The 22,456-nt window shown below is 44.3% G+C and overlaps 1 protein-coding gene across 2 annotated transcripts in view; it reads right to left on the bottom strand.

Moving 5' to 3' along the window:
• Positions 1-22,456, bottom strand: part of LOC106567157 (uncharacterized) — a 37,343-nt gene that overhangs the window by 5,298 nt on the left and 9,589 nt on the right. Inside the window, exons 2-5 of one of the 2 annotated variants that reach the window (XM_014136142.3) lie at positions 8,690-8,896; positions 8,301-8,330; positions 7,502-7,836; positions 6,851-6,931 (exon numbers count right to left, since the gene is read on the bottom strand). In XM_014136142.3, coding sequence (XP_013991617.1) covers positions 6,851-6,931; positions 7,502-7,836; positions 8,301-8,330; positions 8,690-8,896 — 653 coding nt within the window. The remainder of the gene's footprint in view (positions 1-6,850; positions 6,932-7,501; positions 7,837-8,300; positions 8,331-8,689; positions 8,897-22,456) is intronic. The other variant, XM_014136143.3, reaches the window with a different exon arrangement.

Here is a 22,456-nt window from a genome sequence, read left to right as displayed (position 1 = left end):
GAACTATAAACATACGATTATTTATCATGTGTTAAAACCACAACACTGATTTCTAATCTGTTTGTTCTCACAGACAGGCGGAGGTCCCTACAGTCTTTTGGCATGCCCTGTTGTACAGTGACTATAAGGAACTTGGCTGCTCAGACTGTGTTGTGGTGTCCTAAACAGGGCATGTCAATCCTCATCTGAACATCACCACACCAAACACACAATGACGCCAGTATTTGAGCCGTCTGCTGCTTTCCCACAAATTTACACTATGCTCTCTCTCAGCATTCTCTTCCTCTCTGTAGTGTTGATACCTCTCAGATGCTTCACAGTAGACTTGCAGAGTGTTAAAGGTTACTGTAGGTGTAACGTCTGCTTCCAACTCACACTCTCAAACACGTAGATCCCCTGAACGCAACTCACTTTCCAGCCCACTTTCCAGCTCACACTCTCAAACACCTAGATCCCCTGAACGCAGCTCACTTTCCAACCCACACTCTCAAACACGTAGATCCCCTGAACGCAGCTCACTTTCCAACCCACTCCACTCCACTTTCCAGCTCACACTCTCAAACACATAGATCCCCTGAACGCAGCTCACTCTCCAGATCCCAATCGCCTGAATTCTGATCACCTGTATGTCATTATCACACGCTATTTAGTTCAGTTCTTTGCACCCCATCATTGTGAGGTATTGTTTGTTTTGTGACACACTTCTATTCGGAGCGCTGGGTTTACCGTAATTTACACCTCCTGTGTATGATAGTTTTTGCCTGCCTCACTAATGATGCCTTTTGCCTGTATTTTAGCCTATCGAATTTCCTGTTATCGACCTATTGCCTGATCTCCTGGATGACGTTATGAGCCTTTTCCCTGCCTGTACTGTTGCCTTTTTGGACCCCCTGTGTATGACCTTCTGCCTGTCCCTGGACCCATCTACCTGCCTCCTCCTGTGGTCCTTTACCAATAAACACCTGCTGCACCCTGCACTTGAAACCAGCTCTCTGTCTCCCCTCGTGTTCATTACAGTAGGCTGTTATGTCCGTGCGTTCACCACGCCATAAGCCTTTGCGTAATGGAAGAGACTCACTCACTCACTCACCAGTGACTCTTTAAAGCAGGGTTCTGGATCTCTATGTTCATCACAGTGGGCCTCTCAAATAAAATGTTATTTGTCACATGCGTCGAATACAACGGGTGTAGACTTTACTGTGAAGTGCTTGCTTACGAACCCTTCCCAACAAGGCAGAGTAAAAAATGTATTATAAAAATAGTAACACAAGGGTAATAAAATACACAAGAATAAAGCTTTATACAGCGAGTACCAGTGCCAGATCAATGTGCAGGGATTAGAGGTAGATATGTACATGAAGTGACTAGGCATCAGGATAGATAATAAGGTATTTGAGGTAGATATGTACATGAAGGCAGGGTAAAGTGACTAGGCATCAGGATAGATAATAATAAGGTATTAGAGGTAGATATGTACATGAAGTGACTAGGCATCAGGATAGATAATAATAAGGTATTTGAGGTAGATATGTACATGAATGCAGGGTAAAGTGACTAGACATCAGGATAGATAATAAAAGTAAAATAAAGAACAGATTAGTAGCAGCAAAAATCCAATCCAATATTGCTGGTCACATTCACATATTTAGCAGATCTTATTGTGGGTGTAGCAAAATGCTTATGTTCCTAGCTCCAACAGTGCAGTATTATCTAACAGTTCACAACAATACACTCAAATATCAAAGTAAAATAATGGAATTGAGAAATATATAAATATTAGGACGAACAGTGTCGGAATGGCACTGACTAGAACACAGCAGAATACATTATATACATATGAAATGAGTACAACAGTATATAAACATTGAAGTGACCAGAGTTCCATTATTAAAGTGACCAGGGATTTCATGTCTATTTACATAGGGCAGCAGCCTCTAAGGGTTGAGTAACTGAGTGGTAGCCGGCTAGTGACAGTGACTGAGTTCAGGGGAGGGTACTGGGTGGAGGTCGGCTAGTGATGGCCATTTAACAGTCTTATGGCCTTGAGATATAAGCTGTTTTCAAACTTTCGGTTCCAGCTTCTGGATGATAGCGGGGTGAACAGGCAGTGGCTTGGGTGGTTGATGTCCTTGATGATCTTCTTGTCCTGCCTGTGACATTGGATTCCTGTAGGTGTCGTGGAGGACAGGCAGTGTGCCCCTGGTGATGCATTGGGCAGATCGCACTTCCCTCTGGATAGCCCTGCGCTTGCGGTCGGTGCAGTTGCCGTACCAGAAGGTGATACAGCCCGACAGGATGCTCTCAGTGGTGCATCTGTAAAAGTTTGTGAGGGTCTTAGGGGCCAAGTCAAATTTCTTCAGCCTCCTGAGGTTGAAGAGGCGCTATTGCTCCTTCTTCACCAGACTGTCTGTGTTGGCGGACCATTTCAGATTGTCAGAGATGTGTACGCCAAGGAACTTGAAGCTTTTCACCTTCTCCACTGCGGTCCCATTGATGTGGATTGGGATGTGCTTTCTCTGCTGTCTCGTGAAGTCCACGATCAGCTCCTTCGTTTTGTTGACGTTGAGGCAGAGGTTATTTTCCTGGCACCACTCTGCCAGGGCCCTCACCTCCTCCCTGTAGGCTGTCTTGTCATTGTTGGTTATCAGGCCAGCTACTGTTGTGTCGTCTACAAACTTGATGATTGAGTGGGAGGCGTGCTTGGCCACACAGTCATGGGTGAACAGTGAGTACAGGGAATACAGGAGGGAACTTATCCTCTGCAGCAGAGGTAATTCTGGGTTTTCCTTTCCTGTGGCGGTCCTCATGAGAGCCAGTTTCATCATCGCGCTTGATGGTTTTTGTGACCGCACTTGAAGAAACTTTGAAAGTTTGTGAAATTTTCTAGATTGACTGACCCTTGATGTCTTAAAGTAATGATGGACTGTTGTTTCCCTTTGCTTATTTCAGCTGTTCTTGCCGTTATATGGACTTTTACCAAATAGGGTTATCTTCTGTATACCAACCCTACCTTGTCACAACACAACTGATTGGCTCAAACGCATTAAGAAGGAAAGAAATTCCACAAATTAACTTTAACAAGGCACACCTGTTAATTGAAATGCATTCCAGGTGACTACCTCATGAAGCTGGTTGAGAGAATGCCAAGAGTGTGCAAAGCTGTCATCAAGGCAAAGGGTTGCTACTTTGAAGAATCTAGAATCTCAAATATATTTTGATTTGTTTAATACTTTTTTTTAATACTATATGATTCCATATGTGCTATTTCATAGTTTTGATGTCTTCACTATTATTCTACAATGTAGAAAATAGTCAAAATAAAGAAAAACCCTTCAATGAGTAGGTGTGTCCAAACTTTTGACTGGTACTGGATATATTTTTACTGCCGATGACCATATTAATGGACACCACTCTAGGTGTGACAGGACCAAAGATTGAATCACCTGACAAAGTAAATGCATTTTCTTGTCACAAACCTTCTCCCATTTTAATAACAATGTTGTTGATATAATCAGACCAGGATAGCGATGCATCCAATTCTGATGCCAAGTAGTTTGGTATTTTTCAATTGTTCTACAGTCACCCCAGCCATTGAAAAGTTTGAATTGTGCTTCAGAAGCAAGCATATTTCTAGGGATAAACACAATACTTTTGGTCTTAGAAACACCAATTTGTTCTTAGCAACCCACTCGCATTTCTTAATTCATGTTTTCAGTACATCAGTTAACGCATTATGTGCTGATGCAGCACTATACATAGTAGTCATCAGCATACATTACCACACTTGCTTTTTCAATTACAGATGGTAAATCATTTGTAAAAATGTAGCAGAGGGGACCTAGACAGCTGTCTTGCGGAATCCCACAGCTTAGATGTATACTGTATGAGAAACTCCCATTAATAGAAATCTGTGTTCTTCTGGATGGATAGCTTTCCATCCAGGATAGAGAAGTGGATGTGAATCCATAACACTTGAGTTTACCTGGCAATAGTACATGATCAATTACATTGAAAGAAACACTAACGTCTAACAACACTGCACCCACTAACTCCCTGTCATCCTTACTCTTTAGCCAATCATCTGTCATTTGGGCTAAGGCCGTACATGAACAAGGGAACAGCTTAGTAGAAGTTGAAGTCGGATTTGAAGTCGAAATCAAGGTTAGTAATCTGATGTCCAGAAGTGCTTTGACATACAGTGGGGCAAAAAAGTATTTAGTCAGCCACCAATTGTGCAAGTTCTCTCACTTAAAAAGATGAGTGAGGCCTGTAATTTTCATCATAGGTACACGTCAACTATGACAGACAAAATTAGGGAAAAGAATCCAGAAAATCACATTGTAGGATTTTTTATGAATTTATTTGCAAATTATGGTGGAAAATAAGTATTTAGTCACCTACAAACAAGCAAGATTTCTGGCTCTCACAGACCTGTAACTTCTTCTTTAAGAGGTTCCTCTGTCCTCCACTCGTTACCTGTATTAATGGCACCTGTTTGAACTTGTTATCAGTATAAAAGACACCTGTCCACAACCTCAAACAGTCACACTCCAAACTCCACTATGGCCAAGACCAAAGAGCTGTCAAAGGACACCAGAAACAAAATTGTAGACCTGCACCAGGCTGGGAAGACTGAATCTGCAATAGGTAAGCAGCTTGGTTTGAAGAAATCAACTGTGGGAGCAATTATTAGGAAATGGAAGACATACAAGACCACTGATAATCTCCCTCGATCTGGGGCTCCACGCAAGATCTCACCCCGTGGGGTCAAAATGATCACAAGAATGGTGAGCAAAAATCCCAGAAGCACACGGGGGGACCTAGTGAATGACCTGCAGAGAGCTGGGACCAAAGTAACAAAGCCTACCATCAGTAACACACTACGCCGCCAGGGACTCAAATCCTGCAGTGCCAGACGTGTCCCCCTGCTTAAGCCAGTACATGTCCAGGCCCGTCTGAAGTTTGCTAGAGAGCATTTGGATGATCCAGAAGAGGATTGGGAGAATGTCATATGGTCAGATGAAACCAAAATAGAACTTTTTGGTAAAAACTCAACTCGTCGTGTTTGGAGGACAAAGAATGCTGAGTTGCATCCAAAGAACACCATACCTGCTGTGAAGCATGGGGGTGGAAACATCATGCTTTGGGGCTGTTTTTCTGCAAAGGGACCAGGACGACTGATCCGTGTAAAGGAAAGAATGAATGGGGCCATGTATCGTGAGATTTTGAGTGAAAACCTCCTTCCATCAGCAAGGGCATTGAAGATGAAACGTGGCTGGGTCTTTCAGCATGACAATGATCCCAAACACACCGCCCGGGAACGAAGGAGTGGCTTCGTAAGAAGCATTTCAAGGTCCTGGAGTGGCCCAGCCAGTCTCCAGATCTCAACCCCATAGAAAATCTTTGGAGGGAGTTGAAAGTCCGTGTTGCCCAGCGACAGCCCCAAAACATCACTGCTCTAGAGGAGATCTGCATGGAGGAATGGGCCAAAATACCAGCAACAGTGTGTGAAAACCTTGTGAAGACTTACAGAAAACGTTTGACCTGTGTCATTGCCAACAAAGGGTATATAACAAAGTATTGCGATAAACTTTTGTTATTCACCAAATACTTATTTTCCACCATAATTTGCAAATAAATTCATAAAAAATCCTACAATGTGATTTTCTGGAATTTTTTTTCTCATTTTGTCTGTCATAGTTGAAGTGTACCTATGATGAAAATTACAGGCCTCTCTCATCTTTTTAAGTGGGAGAACTTGCACAATTGGTGGCTGACTAAATACTTTTTTGCCCCACTGTATGTAATAATAGTATGAACTTTCTGTACAAAAAAAGTATAGATAAAACACGAAAAAGTCACTAAATAGCAAAGTCGGGTTGGAACTCGTAAGATGTCACCCTTCTCCGTCGCGCCTCACTCTTAAACCACGACTCCATTTCTGCATTTCTATTTCTAGGTCTGCGAGAGTGCTGTTTGTTATTGACATTTGAGTGAGACTAATGTGTCTGTTCTTTATAATATTTGTGTTATTATTAGGTGCTGCTATTTATAGGGAGTGTTGACTGGTTCTTCAGAAAAAGGGATTGCTTCCCATGGGAATGTACAGGGCACATTTTTTGGAGACCACATTACATGACTTTTCTCATTGAGAGATTTTCATCTTCTTTGGAATGGATCTCGTTTTATGGAAAGGGAAAGGTTAATACCTAGTCAGTTGCCAGCGACCCATGCTACACCCCTACTATTCTTCCACTGACCTTAGACCCCTACAGCCCACAGAGGCGCCCAGGGAGGAGACATCAGTCCTCCTCCTCATTTATCTCCTATGGCGACAGATGGACGGATGATTTAGAACGGCTAAAGAATATCTGAGAAAACATCTGCCTTTATATCAGGCCCCATATTTCCAATGAGCAGTTTGAGGTGTATTAATCTTCCCGTGGCTAAGTGGAATGAAACAGAGACTTCCTCCCAGGCCAAGGTGCTGGGAGCCAGATAAGGGCCAGGGTATAAAGGAATGTGGCACCAGGGTTGAGGGGTAAGGGGCCCCAACTTTTTCCTCCTGTCTGTCTATCTCTGTCTGTATGTCGGTCTCACAGGTAGCTGGTTGGTACAGGCTGATATCTCTGTTAGCGTTGTGGTTGGGAAAAGAGTACAGCACAGTATACACTGGTAGAGGATGGGGGCAGGGTAACTGTACCAGAGATACCCTTGTTAATGGCTTAAACTATACTGTACTGTAACAGATGAGACCTGGGTCGTGTGGTACACCACAGAGGCTAATAGGGCATGGGAAAAGTCCATAAGGATGGATTTCATAATAACAGTAAAACATGTCGATACTCACACAGCTAGTTTCTGAAGAAAGCTCCACCTTGACTGTGTCCTTGTCCTTCACTGCCTCCTTGTCCACACACTCAACAATGGGCTGCAGAAACAGAGACGGCATAAAGCTTTCACTCATTAATTGACATCAGATTTGTAAACGTATCTCTCCATTCACTAATCATCTGCTACCCTCAAATCAAATCCAATTTTATTAGTCACAGGTGTTTAGCAGATGTTATTGGGTGTAGTGAAATGCTTGTGTTTCTGGCTCCGACAGTGCAGTAATATCTAACAAGTAATATCTAACAATTTATACCCAATACACACAATGGAATGGAATTAAGAATATATAAATATATGGTATCTCTGAGCAATGTCAGAGTGGCATAGACTAAGATACAGTAGAATAGTATAGAATACAGTATATACATATGAGATGAGTAATGCAAGATACGTAAACATTATTAAAGAGACTAGTGTTCCAATTATTAAAGTGACCAGTGATTTTAAGTCTATGTATATAGGCAGCAGCCACTTTACATTGACTTATGATACAGGGAATTTGAAAGAAATGTACTGTCTTGAGCCTTCTTTTAGCATGTTAATTATGATACAGCATCTAAATGCATTGTAGGCATTCCCCACCATGATGTAGTTGGGTATTACTCACAAGAACAAAAACAGGGGCCTGATGCCCCAGTTGCACAACAGGTGCACCCGGGTCATCAGTAGCTTCAGTGCCCTGTGTGTCAACACCAGGTCCAGCTGTGGTGCCAGAGGTGTCACCTGTGGCTACAGGGTCATGCTCTGGCACCATGGAGGTGAAGTCAGTGTCCTGGTCTGGTACTGGAGTGAAGTCAGTGTCCTGGTCTGGTACTGGAGTGAAGGCAGTGTCCTGGTCTGGTACTGGAGTACTGGTCCCAGCAGTGTTGTCAGCTGTGGAGTTAGCGACGGTAGTCGCCTTGTCGTCTACAGGGGCTTGGGGTTCGATGGTGGCATCAGTACCTGTTTTTTTAAACATTTTTATTGAAAACATACAGCTCCGAATACCCAGTCCCCTTGACCACCCTCCGGAATCCTCACAATCCCACCCACATGCCCCATCACAACCCTAGTTTTTGACCTATCCTAACTCAGTCACCTGATGGAAGACAATGGATGTGAAGAAGAAAACAAACAAACATGCAACAGGTACCGGTAGAGACGAACAGACGGGACAGGTGGACAGGACAACGTATAATAACAAACCGACAGTTGCGAAAGGGAAGTGACCAAACGTAGGGTCAAGTGGATTGAAGTTCATTTGGGAGGAAGACTGTTATTGGGGACGAGTTGTGTTCGGTTTTAGCAACATCTTTTTTTTAATCAACATAATTAGTATCTAGTTCTATTTTCTTTAAATAGAGAGAAGGAAATGAAGAACAAGAAGTAAGAGGACAATCAGATAAAATAATAATCAGCATCAGTACCTTGAGTGTCGTCTGCGAGGGCTGTGACTCCTAAACCGGCAGAGCAGTGTGATAGTTAGAACTCTGAGCACTAGGCCTACTAGCTCTGCTGAGGTTATAACTGTCATTAAATGCATTACGAATGGGTGGAATGTAATTCATTTATAGATGATTGACCAATGGTTAATGGAAAGGTATTATACTCATTACTCTACCCTATATTCATTATCCAGAGCTATACAAAGTCTCTACTTCTAGCAATATTATGTTCCTAGAATTTTAATAGGCGTAGTGAGAGACAATCTTAAAATCATGATCCATTGTCATCTCCTTGGATATAGCATATAGGCCTAACTACTGACTTCAAAGCTTTGATGTGGACTTGGTCAGGGATCTTATTAAGATCTTACCTGTTGTGTCTGTGGGTGCAGCAGCCAGGGCGTCTGTGGGTGCAGCAGCCAGGGCGTCTGTGGGTGCAGCCCCCGGGGCGTCTGTGGGTGCAGCACCTGGGGAGTCTGTGGGTGCAGCAACTGGGGCGTCTGTGGTTGCAGCACCCGGGGCATCTTTGGCATCGGATGTATAAGGTGTATCAATGGAATCTTGACAGTGAACTTCATCTGGGCAAGAGAAACCAACATGAATCAACATGTAGACCTGATACCATTGCTAAGATACACTATATGACCAAAAGTATGTGGACACCTGCTTGTCGAACATCTCATTCCAAAATCATTGGCATTAATATGGAGTTGGTCCCCTCTTTGCTGCTATAACAGCCTCCAGTCTTCTGGGAAGGCTTTCCACTAGATGTTGGAACATTTGGGCGGGGACTTGCTTCCATTCAGCCACAAGAGCATTAGTGAGGTCGGGCACTGATGTTGGGCAATTAGGCATGGCTCGCAGTCAGCATTCCAATTAATCCCGAAGGTGTTCGATGGGGTTGAGGTCGGGGCTCTGTGCAGGCCAGTCAAGTTCTTCCACACCGATCTCGACAAACCATTTCTGTATGGACCTTGCTTTGTGCCTGGGGTCATTGTCATGCTGAAACAGTTTGGGAAAGGGCATTTCCCAAACTGTTGCCACAAATTTAGAAGCACAGAATCATCTAGAATGTCATTGTATGCTGTAGCGTTAAGGTTCCCCTTCACTGGAATAACAGCCCCAGGCCATTATTCCTCCTCCACCAAACTTTAAAGATGGCACTATGCATTGGGGCAGGTAGTGTGATTCATCACTCCAGAGAACGCGTTTCCACTGCTCCAGAGTCCAGAGGACAGACAATTTTTACGCGCAACACGCTTCAGCACTCGGGGGTCCCATTCTGTGAGCTTGTGTGGCCTACCACCTTGCGGCTGGGCCTTTGTTGCTCCTAGACGTTTCCACGTCACAATAACAGCACTTACAGTTGACCGGGGCAGCTCTAGCAGGGCAGACATTTGACAAACTGACTTGTTGGAAAGGTGGCATCCTATGACAGTGCCATGTTGAAAGTCACAGCTCTTCAGTAAGGCCATTATACTGCCAATGTTTGTCTATGGAGATTGCATGGACGTGTGCTTGACTTTATACATCTGTCAGCAGTGGATGTGGCTGAAATAGTCAAATCCACTCATTTGAAAGGGTGTCCACATACTGTTGTGTATATAGTGTATGTAGCCTTGATCCAAGGCCTTTGTATACTGCACAGAAGGGAGAGCTCAAACACTTCTTTATTTAGTGTTACTTCCTTTCATAAAGTAGCTCGGCACTCTCAAAATAATTGTCTGTGGTAACTTACTTACTGTGGTAGCCCGGTTGAAGATGTAGGTCTACGTGTCAACACCTAATGCTAACACAGCTAGCTATACACCCCAGATTCAGATGGCTAATTTGTAGGTTGACTTTTTTAGCACGTGGGTGGTGTGTTTGTGTGAATGCCGTCCGGGTGTGGAAGGCAGGTTAACCCAGCCTGGCCCCCCGTGATTGCCACCCTGCGCCTCAGCCCCCGGACCACTCCAACAGTGGACTGATTTGGCCTGTTTGCTCAGTAACCCTAGGTAGTTAATGGTCAAAGTGTGTGGTACTGGCCTCTACAGCCTGCACAAATAAACCCTACCCTCTAAAGTCAGGACCCCTGACTCTACACCGACGATCTGGGAAAGATCACATTTCTACAATAAGATTGGTTAGCTGTTGCAGGCAAGCCTGGATGTTGGTAAAGTCAAGTGAAACTATAGAAAAACATTTATCCAACTGAGTTTATATGAGGTTAATGGGTTATAGGCCTATTTTATCATGTTTTGTTATTGTTGGAGTCTACGGTTGCTATAGGCTTATTGGTTCTACACTTGCAATTGGGGCCAGAGTGGACATTTTTAAGATAACTGACAAATGTTGCTTTAAGCCTAACCCTAGAATGCTGATTCATAACGAGCAAGTACATTTTGAAAATAATTTGATATGATTTATCTGTCTGTCCAAATGTTGCTGAGCTGGCATTCTAGAGTCCAAACTCATTGTCACCCAGGCTCCAGAATGCAGGCTAATGCTCCATCAAAGGACTGGCCGTGCTCCACAACCGTCAATAACCCTCAGCTGGGCTATCTAGTTACACTGACAAAGACACACGTATTCTTCTACCCTAACACAGCGGAGGCCCTGTGCTTGTCTCCGTGTGTACAAGTTGTTAAAAGCAGGTTTACTGAGATATGGTACAGTACATGAAGATAACCACTGTTTTCTGGGCACCGGCTCAAAGATGTAAACTTCGCATATATGTCACGTACATTTCTCTGGCCACAACCCTTTAAAGTTAACACTGTTTTATAAAACACACATAAAATAAATAAAAACATCTGTGTATGGCTAACTGGCGCTAGCTTTACACTGCAAGTTAAGAGTTTAAACACTTCCTGATGTGGGTGGAAACAAGTGTGGTTTGTAAAGCCCTATCTATAACTGGAACAGTTTTCTACCCAACACTGCGGCCTAATCAGAGCTTATGAGCACACCACACCACACCACGTTGTTTATCTTAATAACTTCCTTTTTCTTCTATTGCGATGATGATTTTAAGAATTGAACATACTGCCAACCACAGATGTGGATGGTAGCCAACGTCTTTGTAAGGATTAGAAAGTTAGCTAGTTCTAGTTAGCTAGAATCGTCAACAAGTTTAAAGCATTACCTCAGTATTTTCCTTGGCTAATAGCTGCCAAGTAGCCACAGTGATAGCGTGTGTACAGAACTGCACACTAAGCCCTGTAAAATGTGCTACAATTCAATCTTGACATTGTGCAGAGCAGGGTATACATTTTAATTGGCTTAGCTGGGAATTAATTCAACTTTTAAAAAAGGCCCAGTGCAGTCAAAAATGTGAATTTCCTGTGTTTTATATACACATTTCCACACTATGAGGTTGGAATAATACCGTGAAATTGATAATGCCCTTTTAGTGTAAGAGCCGTTTGAAAAGACTGCTTGAAATTTCAGCCTGTTTTGGTGGGATGGAGTTTTGGAACAATGAACTGTAGTGAATGAACAGCGTTCTCACGTAGGTGTTCTTCTTGCCCAGATGTGTTAGGGCCGTGTGAATAGCGATGGAAGTGGATCTCCCGGGGATCTGTTGGAGTGGTAGGCAAATTGGAGTGTGTGCCTGGCATGCTGGCCTTGATATGGGCCATGACCAGCCTGTCTAGGCACTTCATGATGACCGGAGTGAGTGGGACGGGACGATAGTCATTTGGACATGTCACCTTGGTCTTTTTGGGCACTGGGATGATTTTGGTCTCCTTGAAGCAAGTGGGGACTACAGCCTGGGACAGGGACAGGTTGAAACGTTCTGAGAAGACGCCCATCAGCTGGTCAGAGCACACACAAGGGGCCATCTGGGCTGGTGGCGTTGTGAGTATTTATTATTTTGAGAGATTTCCTCAAGTCAGCCTCGTAGAGCAAAAACACCTGGTCGTCCGGAGCGTTCCTGGATGACTCAGTATTGTCTGCCTCGAAGCGAGCACACACACACACACACACACACACACACACACACACACACACACACACACACACACACACACACACACACACACACACACACACACACACACACACACAGGTGCGCTAAAAAACTCACACTCCACATAAACACACACCTTTTCTTCTTTCCTGTAGGAGTGTTTGTTTTGGAGGTCTTGGAGCATTGAGCCTGAAAACCAGTGAAAGTCAAACCATTGACCTAGTGTGAGGCGGTGGCCACAATCCCTTCAATACACTCGGCCATCCACAGCCAATGCTACCCTGTCTGTCTGTTTTAGCACGTATCACAGTGTGGTGATGAGGCATGGCCGCCATAGGCCACTAAATCATGGGTTGCAGTGTGGCCGTGACAGGGGCCCGTGGTCTGCCTCTACAGCCTGGCTGTGGCCTGACCCATCAACCGCAATTACACTTTTGGCACATGATACAGTAGTTAGTAGTAAGGTTCTATGGCCAAATAAGAGGAGAGGACAGCCATGTAGATATTTCTGTTGGGTTGATCTATGATGAGGAGGTTGACTCCATGGTTATATTGTCTTAGGGGAGCGGTGTATGTCACTGGATGAGGTCACTGACTTGACATACTTGATATATGTACAGCGTGACAGTCTATAGTATCTACATATCCATAAATACGTGTGCACTATCCCTGAAAGTGTGTATTTCACGACTGTACACAATCGTTTTTTTATATCGAGAGTTCAAGGGAGATCACAAGGGATAAATTGTATTTATAAATCGCAGGTCGTTTTAACGATGAGCCACCACCACTATCACTATGAACGCACACACCCAAATGTGCAGACCTGAAAACGTATGGTACATTCATAAGCCCCACAAACACATAATAGGTTCTTCTCCCATGAAACTCCCCTGTTGGAGCTGATACAACACTCACAAAAAAAAAACAGTGAGAGTAGTTCTCTTTATTGGCCCTGTTGCCATAGCAAACAAGGTTACCATAGCAGATGTTAGAGGCCCCATGGGCTCTGCTCCTGGCCTGGAGAGAGACCAAGTCCTCCCATCGCTGCTCGGGGCAAACCAACCGTGGAGGAGTGGGGGAGTGGAGGGAGAGGATTATGAGCGGGAGGGACGATGTCTCTTATCATTAATTTACGTGTGTTGATGTCTGTACGAAAGCCAGATCCCACATTTGTTTTTGCTTCCCAACCAGCCAGGCAACCTCCATTTGGCCCTTCTAGCTAAATCTGAGATATATGGGCCCTCTATACCTCCCCCTAACCCTAATCCTGACACGCATACGCTGTGCGAGCGAGCTTGGGGGATTGTGTCTGGACTATTTTATTTTATTTTAGTTAACCAGGTAGGCCAGTTGAGAGCAAGTTCTCATTTACAACTGCAACCTGGCCAAGATAAAGCAAAGCATTGCGACACAAACAACACAGAGTTACACATGGGATAAACAAACGTACAGTTAATAACATAATAGAACAATCTGTATACAGTGTGTGCAAATGAAGTAAGAAGGTAAGGCAATAAATTGGCCAATAGTGGCGAAATAATTACAATTGAGCAATTTACACTGGAGTGATAGATGTGCAGATGAGGTTGTGCAAGTAAAAATACTGGTGTGCAAAAGCGCAGAAAAACAAAAACAAATATGGGGATGAGGTAGGTAGTTGGTTGGATGGGCTATTTACAGATGGGCTGTGTACAGCTGCAGTGATCGGTAAGCTGCTCTGACAGCTGACGCTTGAAGTTAGTGAGGGAGATATAAGTCTCCAACTTCAGTGATTTTTGTTCCAGTCATTGGCAGCAGAGAACTGGAAGGAAAGGCAACCAAAGGAGTTGTTGGCTTTGGGGATGACCAGTGAAATATACCTGCTGGAGCGCGTGCTACGGGTGGGAGTTGCTATGGTGACCAGTGAGCTGAGATAAGGCAGAGCTTTACCTAGCAAAGACTTATAGATGACCTGGAGCCAGTGGGTTTGGCGGCGAATATTTAGCGAGGACCAGCCAACGAGAGCATACAGGTCGCAGTGGTGGGTAGTATATGGGGCTTTGGTGACAAAACAGATGGCACTGTGATAGAGTGTTGGAGGCTGTTTTGTAAATGACATCGCCGAAGTCAAGGATCGGTAGGATGGTCAGTTTTACGAGGGTATGTTTGGCAGCATGAGTGAAGGAGGCTTTGTTGCAAAATAGGAAGCCGATTCTAGGTTTAACTTTGGATTGGAGATGCTTAATGTGCGTCTTGAAGGAGAGTTTACAGTCTAGCCAGACAACAAAGGTATTTATAGTTGACCACATATTCTAGGTCAGAAATGTCCAGAGTAGTGATTTCCCGTTCGGGTGGGCGGGTGCGGGCAGCGATCGGTTGAAGGGCATGCATTTAGTTTTACTAGCATTTAAGAGCAGTTGGAGGCCACGGAAGGAGTGTTGTATGGCGTTGAAGCTCGTTTGGAGGTTTGTTAACACCGTGTCCAAAGAAGGGCCAGATGTATATAGAATGGTGTCGTCTGCGTAGAGGTGGATCAAAGAATCACCCGCAGCAAGAGCGACATCATTGATATATACAGAGAAAAGAGTTGGCCCGAGAATTGAACCCTGTGGTCGGAGATCCGTTTGTTCACTTGGCTTTCGAAGACTTTAGAAAGGCAGGGCAGGATGGATATAGGTCTGTAACAGTTAGGGTCAAACGTGTCTCCCCCTTTGAAGAGGGGGATGACCGCGGCAGCTTTCCAATTTTTACAAATCTCAGACGATACGAAAGAGAGGTTGAACAGACTACTAATAGGGGTTGTAACAATGGCGGCGGATAATTTTAGGAAGAGAGGGTCCAGATTTTCTAGCCCAGCTGATTTGTAGGGATCCAGATTTTGCAGCTCTTTCAGAACATCAGCTGTCTGGATTTGGGTGAAGGAGAAGCAGGGGGGGCTTGGGCCAGTTGCTGCGGGGGGTGCAGAGCTGTTGGCCGGGGTTGGGGTAGCCAGGTGGAAAGCAAGGCCAGCCGTAGAGAAATGCTTCTTAAAATTCTCGATTATCATGGATTTATCGGTGGTGACAGTGTTTCCTAGTCTCAGTGCAGTGGGCAGCTGGGAGGAGGTGCTCTTATTCTCCATAGACTTTACAGTGCTGCAGGATGCAAATTTCTGTTTGAAAAAGCTAGCCTTTGCTTTTCTAACTGACTGTGTGTATTGCTTCCTGGCTTCCCTGAAAAGTTGCATATCACGGGGACTAGAGAGAGTTATTCACATTAATCTATTCGCCCATAATAGTTGATGGCTGCTGTTTTTATGGTTGAATTCATTGCACATGTACACAGCGGTACACAGACAATGAAACCAAAAGATCTGTCAATCCAGGCGGATGTAGTTGTTTAATTTGAGGACAGACTCTTACAGTGAGAGTTTGAGATGTGACTTTGGGTGTGGGTGTGTCTGTGTTTGTGCAGAGAGGAGTCCAGTGTGTGTGTGTGTGTCGCCAGCTCCTCTCAGACCATGTCCAGGCCCTATCCAGCTCTGTGGAGAGTGTTTCCTGGCCCCTCACTCTGATGTCATCATGGCACCAACGGAACAGATTGTGCTCCTGAGCAGCTCGGGTCTCCAAAGTGAAACACATAACATTTGGTTGCCAGATTTGCAAGAGCGCAGAGGGGAAAGATTGCAAGAGGATCATTTGTTTGTTCCGCACTGCTAGTGCACATGGCAGAGCAGTGTAGTGAGTCTGTGGGTCAGGAACGGGGCAGCCAGTATACCTAACCCACTTGGAAAACACACACACACAGGGAGCAGATGTGACAGGACCCATGCCAGGTGAGATGATGACAGCTCGGGGTAAAAATGGTTTGATCACAGCAGGACCAACGGTGGTCGATGGTCCCATCACATCAACACCGTGGTGAAGAAGGAACAACAGCGCCTCAACCTCAGGCGGCTGAAGAAGTCAAACGTCCACGGATTCACCGTTGAGTGTTGGCTGCATCAACGCCTGGTACGACGACTGCACAGTCCTGAACCGCAAGGCCCTTCAGAGGGTGGTACGGTCAGCTCGGCATGCTATCGGGGCACACTGCCTGCCCTCCAGGATATTTACAGCACTGTGTTGAAGGAAGGCCAAGAAAGTCATTAAGGACCTCAGCCACGGACTGCTCACTCTGCTACAGTCTAGCAGACGGTACAAGTGCATCGGAGCTGTGACCAAGAGGCTTGGAAGCAGCTTCTATCGATAGGCCATCAGACTATTGAACAGCAATCACAAGCTGTCTACCGGGCCGGTACTCTGTCCTGCACCTTAGAGACTTTTTTGCACACATAGTAACAAACACTCAGTCACACAAAACACACACAAGCTACACACACAGACTCCTGAACTCTCTCTCTCACACACACACACACACACACACACACACACACACACACACACACACACACACACACACACACACACACACACACACACACACACACACACACACACACACACACACACACACACACACACACACGCTGATGTCCCATGTACAGTATATAAAGACATTAAAACACTGGACCATTTCTTTTATAATGTTTCACACTGTGTATTAATCTACTGGATTCTTGACATAGCTCACTGAAATATATACTGCTGTACATACACTGAGTGAACAAAACATTAGGAACACCTTCCTAATATTGAGTTGGACCCCCTTTTGTCCTCAGAAAAACCTCCATTCAGTCAGAGTATGGACTACAAGGTGTCGAAAGCATTCCACAAGGGGGCTGGCCCATGTTGACTCCAATGCCACAGTGTCAAGTGGTGGACCATTCTTGATACACACAGGAAACTACATACTACCATACCCCATTCAAAGGCATTTCAATCTTTAGTCTTGCCCATTCAACCTCCGAATGGCACACATACACAATCCATGTCTCAAGGCTTAAAACTCATTCTTTAACCTGTCTCCTCCCCTTCATCTACACTGATTAAAGTGGATTTAACAGGTGACATCAATGAGGGATCATAGCTTTCACCTGGATTCACCTGGTCAGTCTATGTCATGGAAAGAGCAGGTGTTCATAATGTTTTGTACATGGATCCCCATTAGTACCTGCCAAGGCAGCAGCTACTCTTCCTGGGGTTTATTATTGATCCCCATTAGTTCCTGCCAAGGCAGCAGCTACTCTTCCTGGGGTTTATTATGGATCCCCATTAGTTCCTGCCAAGGCAGCAGCTACTCTTCCTGGGGTTTATTATGGATCCCCATTAGTTCCTGCCAAGGCAGCAGCTACTCTTCCTGGGGTTTATTATGGATCCCCATTAGTACCTGCCAAGGCAGCAGCTACTCTTCCTAGGGTTTATTATGGATCCCCATTAGTTCCTGCCAAGGCAGCAGCTACTCTTCCTGGGGTTTATTATGGATCCCCATTAGTACCTGCCAAGGCAGCAGCTACTCTTCCTGGGGTTTATTATGGATCCCCATTAGTTCCTGCCAAGGCAGCAGCTACTCTTCCTGGGGTCTAACAAAGTTAAGGCAATTATACATTTTTTTAACATTACAATATATTCATAACAGATTTCACACAATATTAAGTGTGTTCTCTCAGGTCCATACTCTACCACATATTTACAACACAAAATCCATGTGTTCGTGTGTGTGTGTGTATAGCGCGTATGTTATCATGTGTTTGTATGCATGTGTCTGTGCCTGTGTTTGTGTTGCTTTACAGTCTCTGCTGTTCCATAAGGTGTATTTTTATCTGTTTTTTAAATCTAATTGTACTGCTTGCATGAGTTAATTGATGTGGAATAGAGTTCCATGTAGTCATGGCTCTATGTAGTACTGTGCACCTCCCATAGTCTGTTCTGGACTTGGGGACTGTGAAGAGACCTCCGGTGGCATGTCTTGTGGGGTATGCATGGGTGTCCAAGCTGTGTGCCAGTAGTTCAAACAGACAGCTCGGTGCATTCAACATGTCAATACCTCTCACACATACAAGTAGTGATGAAGTCAAACTCTCCTCCACTTTGAGCCAGGAGAGATTGACATGCATATTATTAATGTTAGCTCTCTGCGTACAGTCATGGCCAAAAATGTGGAGAATGACACAAATATTAATATTCACAAAGTCTGCTGCCTGAGCTTGTATGATGGCAATTTGCATATACTCCAGAATGTTATGAAGAGGGATCAGATGAATTGCAATTAATTGCAAAGTCCCTCTTTGCCATGCAAATGAGCTGAATCCCCCAAAAACATTTCCACTGCATTTCAGCCCTGCCACAAACGGACCAGCTGACATCATGTCAGTGATTCTCTTGTTAACACAGGTGTGAGTGTTGACGAGGACAAGGCTGGAGATCACTCTGTCATGCTGATTGAGTTCAAATAACAGACTGGAAGCTTCAAAATGAGGTTGGTGCTTGGAATCATTGTTCTTCCTCTGTCAATCATGGTTACCTGCAAGGAAACACGTTTCGTCATCATTGCGTTGCACAAAAAGGGCTTCACAGGCAAGGAAATTGCTGCCAGTAAGATTACACCTAAATCAACCATTTATCGGATCATCAAGAACTTCAAGGAGAGCGGTTCAATTGTTGTGAAGAAGGCTTCAGGGCACCCAAGAAAGTCCAGCAAGCGCCAGGACCGTCTCCTAAAGTTGATTCAGCTGCAGGATCGGGGCACCACCAGTACAGAGCTTGCTCAGGAATGGCAGCAGGCAGGTGTGAGTGCATCTGCACGCACAGTGAGGCGAAGACTTTTGGAGGATGGCCTGGTGTCAAGAAGGGCAGCGAAGAAGCCACTTCTCTTCAGGAAAAACATCAGGGACAGACTGATATTCTGCAAAAGGTACAGGGATTGGACTGCTGAGGGCTGGGGTAAAGTCATTTTCTTTGATGAATCCCCTTTTCGATTGTTTGGGGCATCCGGAAAAAAGCTTGTCCGGAGAAGACAAGGTGAGCGCTACCATCAGTCCTGTGTCATGCCAACAGTAAAGCATCCTGAGACCATTCATGTGTGGGGTTGCTTCTCAGCCCAGGGAGTGGGCTCACTCACAATGTTGCCTAAGAACACAGCCATGAATAAAGAATGGTACCAACACATCCTCCGAGAGCAACTTCTCCCAACCATCCAGGAACAGTTTGATGACGAACAATGCCTTTTCCAGCATGATGGAACACCTTGCCATAAGGCAAAAGTGATAACTAAGTGGCTCGGGAACAAAACATCGATATTTTGGGTCCATGGCCAGGAAACTCCCCAGACCTTAATCCCATTGAGAACTTGTGGTCAAACCTCAAGAGGCGGGTGGACAAACAAAAACCCACAAATTCTGACAAACTCCAAGCATTGATTACGCAAGAATGGGCTGCCATCAGTCAGGATGTGGCCCAGAAGTTAATTGACCGCATGCCAGGTCGGATTGCCGAGGTCTTGAAAAAGAAGGGTCAACACTGCAAATATTGACTCTTTGCATCAACTTCATGTAATTGTCAATAAAAGCCTTTGACACTTATGAAATGCTTGTAATTATACTTCAGCATTCCATAGTAACATCTGTCAAAAATATCTAAAGACACTGAAGCAGCAAACTTTGTGGAAATTAATATTTGTGTCATTCTCAAAACTTTTGGCCACGACTGTACATCCAAGGGCCATTCTTGGTATATATTTTTGGTGTATATACGCATAGATTGCATTTGGATTACTGATAGTGTTAGAGTTGTTAACTGGATTCATTGACATTTCTTTAAAAAAAATGTTGATTGTGTACTTGTTTGACATTTTACTGCACTGTTAGGAGCTAGTAAAACAAGCATTTCGCTGCACCCGCTATAACATCTGTTAAACGGAGGGTACACTTTTATTTGATTTGAACGGAAAAAGAGAGACGTCTTGATGAGCACATCTAATAGAAGAGGTCATGGAGAACAGTGGAACATGTCCACTCACCTCAAGCCCCAGTGAATCTTCATGTGTGCGTTTGGTATCTGTGTGTGTGACCTTGCACTAGAAAAGGACCCAGTGTCCCCCCATATCCCCAGGAGGGTCTACGGAGCACACGACTGAGGTTTGAGTGACTTTTGCCATTTGGCTGCTGTAAACGATCTGGCTGAACTCGGGCCGACTCCCCAGCCCAGCCAGGAGGAATGTCGTGTGCAGAGATCAACAAACTGTGTGGCATCATGTTTACTCTGTACCACTGGCCGTGCCACGTATCTGTCTGCTTTCGTCGCCCACCACAATGCCTCAATTACAGACCATTAAACCCTGATTTATTGGGTTCTTTTGTAGATGCTTGCTTTTGGTATAACAGCATCTGAAAATGACTCAAATGTCATGTAAATATTGTGAAGTTTTTGATCATTTATTGTGAAGACGTCTGCTATTCGCACTTACTCTCACGTGTCCCTGTCTCTTCCTCGCTCCCTCTACTCTTCCCTCTGAAACCTTTTCCCATTGCGATAGCCATCTCTGACCCTTTGTGTTATCCTAGTGTAAGGGATGCAGGGTGGGGAAGGAGAATAGAGACTGAAACAAAACAAACATCTCCACACTGAATTAAAAGGGGCGCACAGAGAGCATGGCGTCTCTAACCCCTCTGTAATTAGTGCCTGGGGATGGCTGTGGATGTGGCCTGGCCTGTAGCAGGGTAGGGTCCTGGGGGCCTCCAACAGGGTGGGGTTCAGCACTGCAGATGTCAGTCTCCCTGGGGAACCCCTGTCTGTCTCTCTCCCTAGCCCTGCCTAGTCTCAGGCAGACGATCAAGAGCCCCTTGACGTCAGGAGCCACTCAGAGACAGACAGGCCTCAGGCTCAGCCTACACTGAAGTGCAGGCGGACTCAAATAATACACAAACAGAACTTCCTTAGGACGGCAAGACTATTAAGCAGCACTTCATTAACACAGCAGTTACTTCGTCAATACAGTGTGCTATGACTTCATCAATACTTCTTAGATGGAATGCGTTGGTCAATGCATCGTCAGCTTCTGGCACACTTGGCTAAGCTTATGAACCAATATTTCTATTCTGGGCTCGGGAACTTCCCCCCTCCTCGGGTAATGTGTCTTAATGCACGCTAACAGGTACATTTTGTTAACCACAAACTAATTTCCACAGCGTCGACGATGACAGTTCCTGCAACAACAGGAACCACAGTTATAGATTTTTAAAAAGGCACACAGCATTATTAGCAATAATAAGTACATATACAGTGCCTTCAAAGTATTCACACCTCTTGACTTTTCCCACATTCTTGTGTTACAAAGTGGGATTAAATTGTATTTAATTGTCATTTTTTTGTCAATGATCTACACAAAATACTCATGTCAAAAGGAGAAGAAAAATGCTAACATTTGTTTTTTTGTTTGTTTTTAAACATGGAAAAAAAATACACACTAATATATAGTATATTGATTAGATAAGTATTCAACCCCCTGAGTCAATACATGTTAGAATCACCTTTGGCAGCGATTGCAGCCGTCAGTCTCTCAGTGAGTCATTTGCCCAGTATTCTTTTCAAAATTCTTCAAGTTGTCAAATTGGTTGTTGGTCATTGCTAGACCATTTTTAGGTCTTGCCATAGATTTGCAAGCAGATTTATGTCAAAACTGTAACTTGGCCATTCAGGAACATTCACTGTCTTCTTGGTAAGCAACTCCAGTGTAGATTGATTTTCCCAGTCCTTAACGATTTACCAGCATAATCATAACTTGATGCAGTCACCACTATGCTTGAAAATATGGAGATTGGTACTCATTAATATGTTGTGTTGGATTTGCCACAAACATTACAGTTTGTATTCAGGACAAAAAGTGAATTTCTTTGCCACATTTTTTGTAGTATTACTTTAGTGCCTCGTTGCAAACAGAATGCATGTTTTGGAATATTCTTTGTGCAAAACTGTCATCAAGGCAAAGGGTGGCAACTTTGAAGAATCTCAAATATAAAATATATATTTTGATTTGTTTAACACTTTTTTGGTTACTACATGATTCCATATGTGTTATTTCATAGTTGATGTCTTCACTTTTATTCTATAATGTAGAAAATAGTATACCTTGAATGAGTAGGTGTGTCCAAACATTTGACTGATACTGTATGTCGGCTCAATTGGTAATTACCTTTAAATTTCAATTGTGCTATAAAACGGAAGTCTCATGTGTTCTCCTAATAGAGCCCCCCCACCTCAGAAACAGGCCAGGGTGGATTTCCAGG

Source organism: Salmo salar, chromosome 13 (assembly GCF_965601325.2).
Source record: "Salmo salar chromosome 13, fSalSal1, whole genome shotgun sequence".
In the NCBI taxonomy this organism is placed as follows: Eukaryota; Metazoa; Chordata; class Actinopteri; order Salmoniformes; family Salmonidae; genus Salmo; species Salmo salar.
This window is presented reverse-complemented; position numbering and strand designations above follow the sequence as displayed.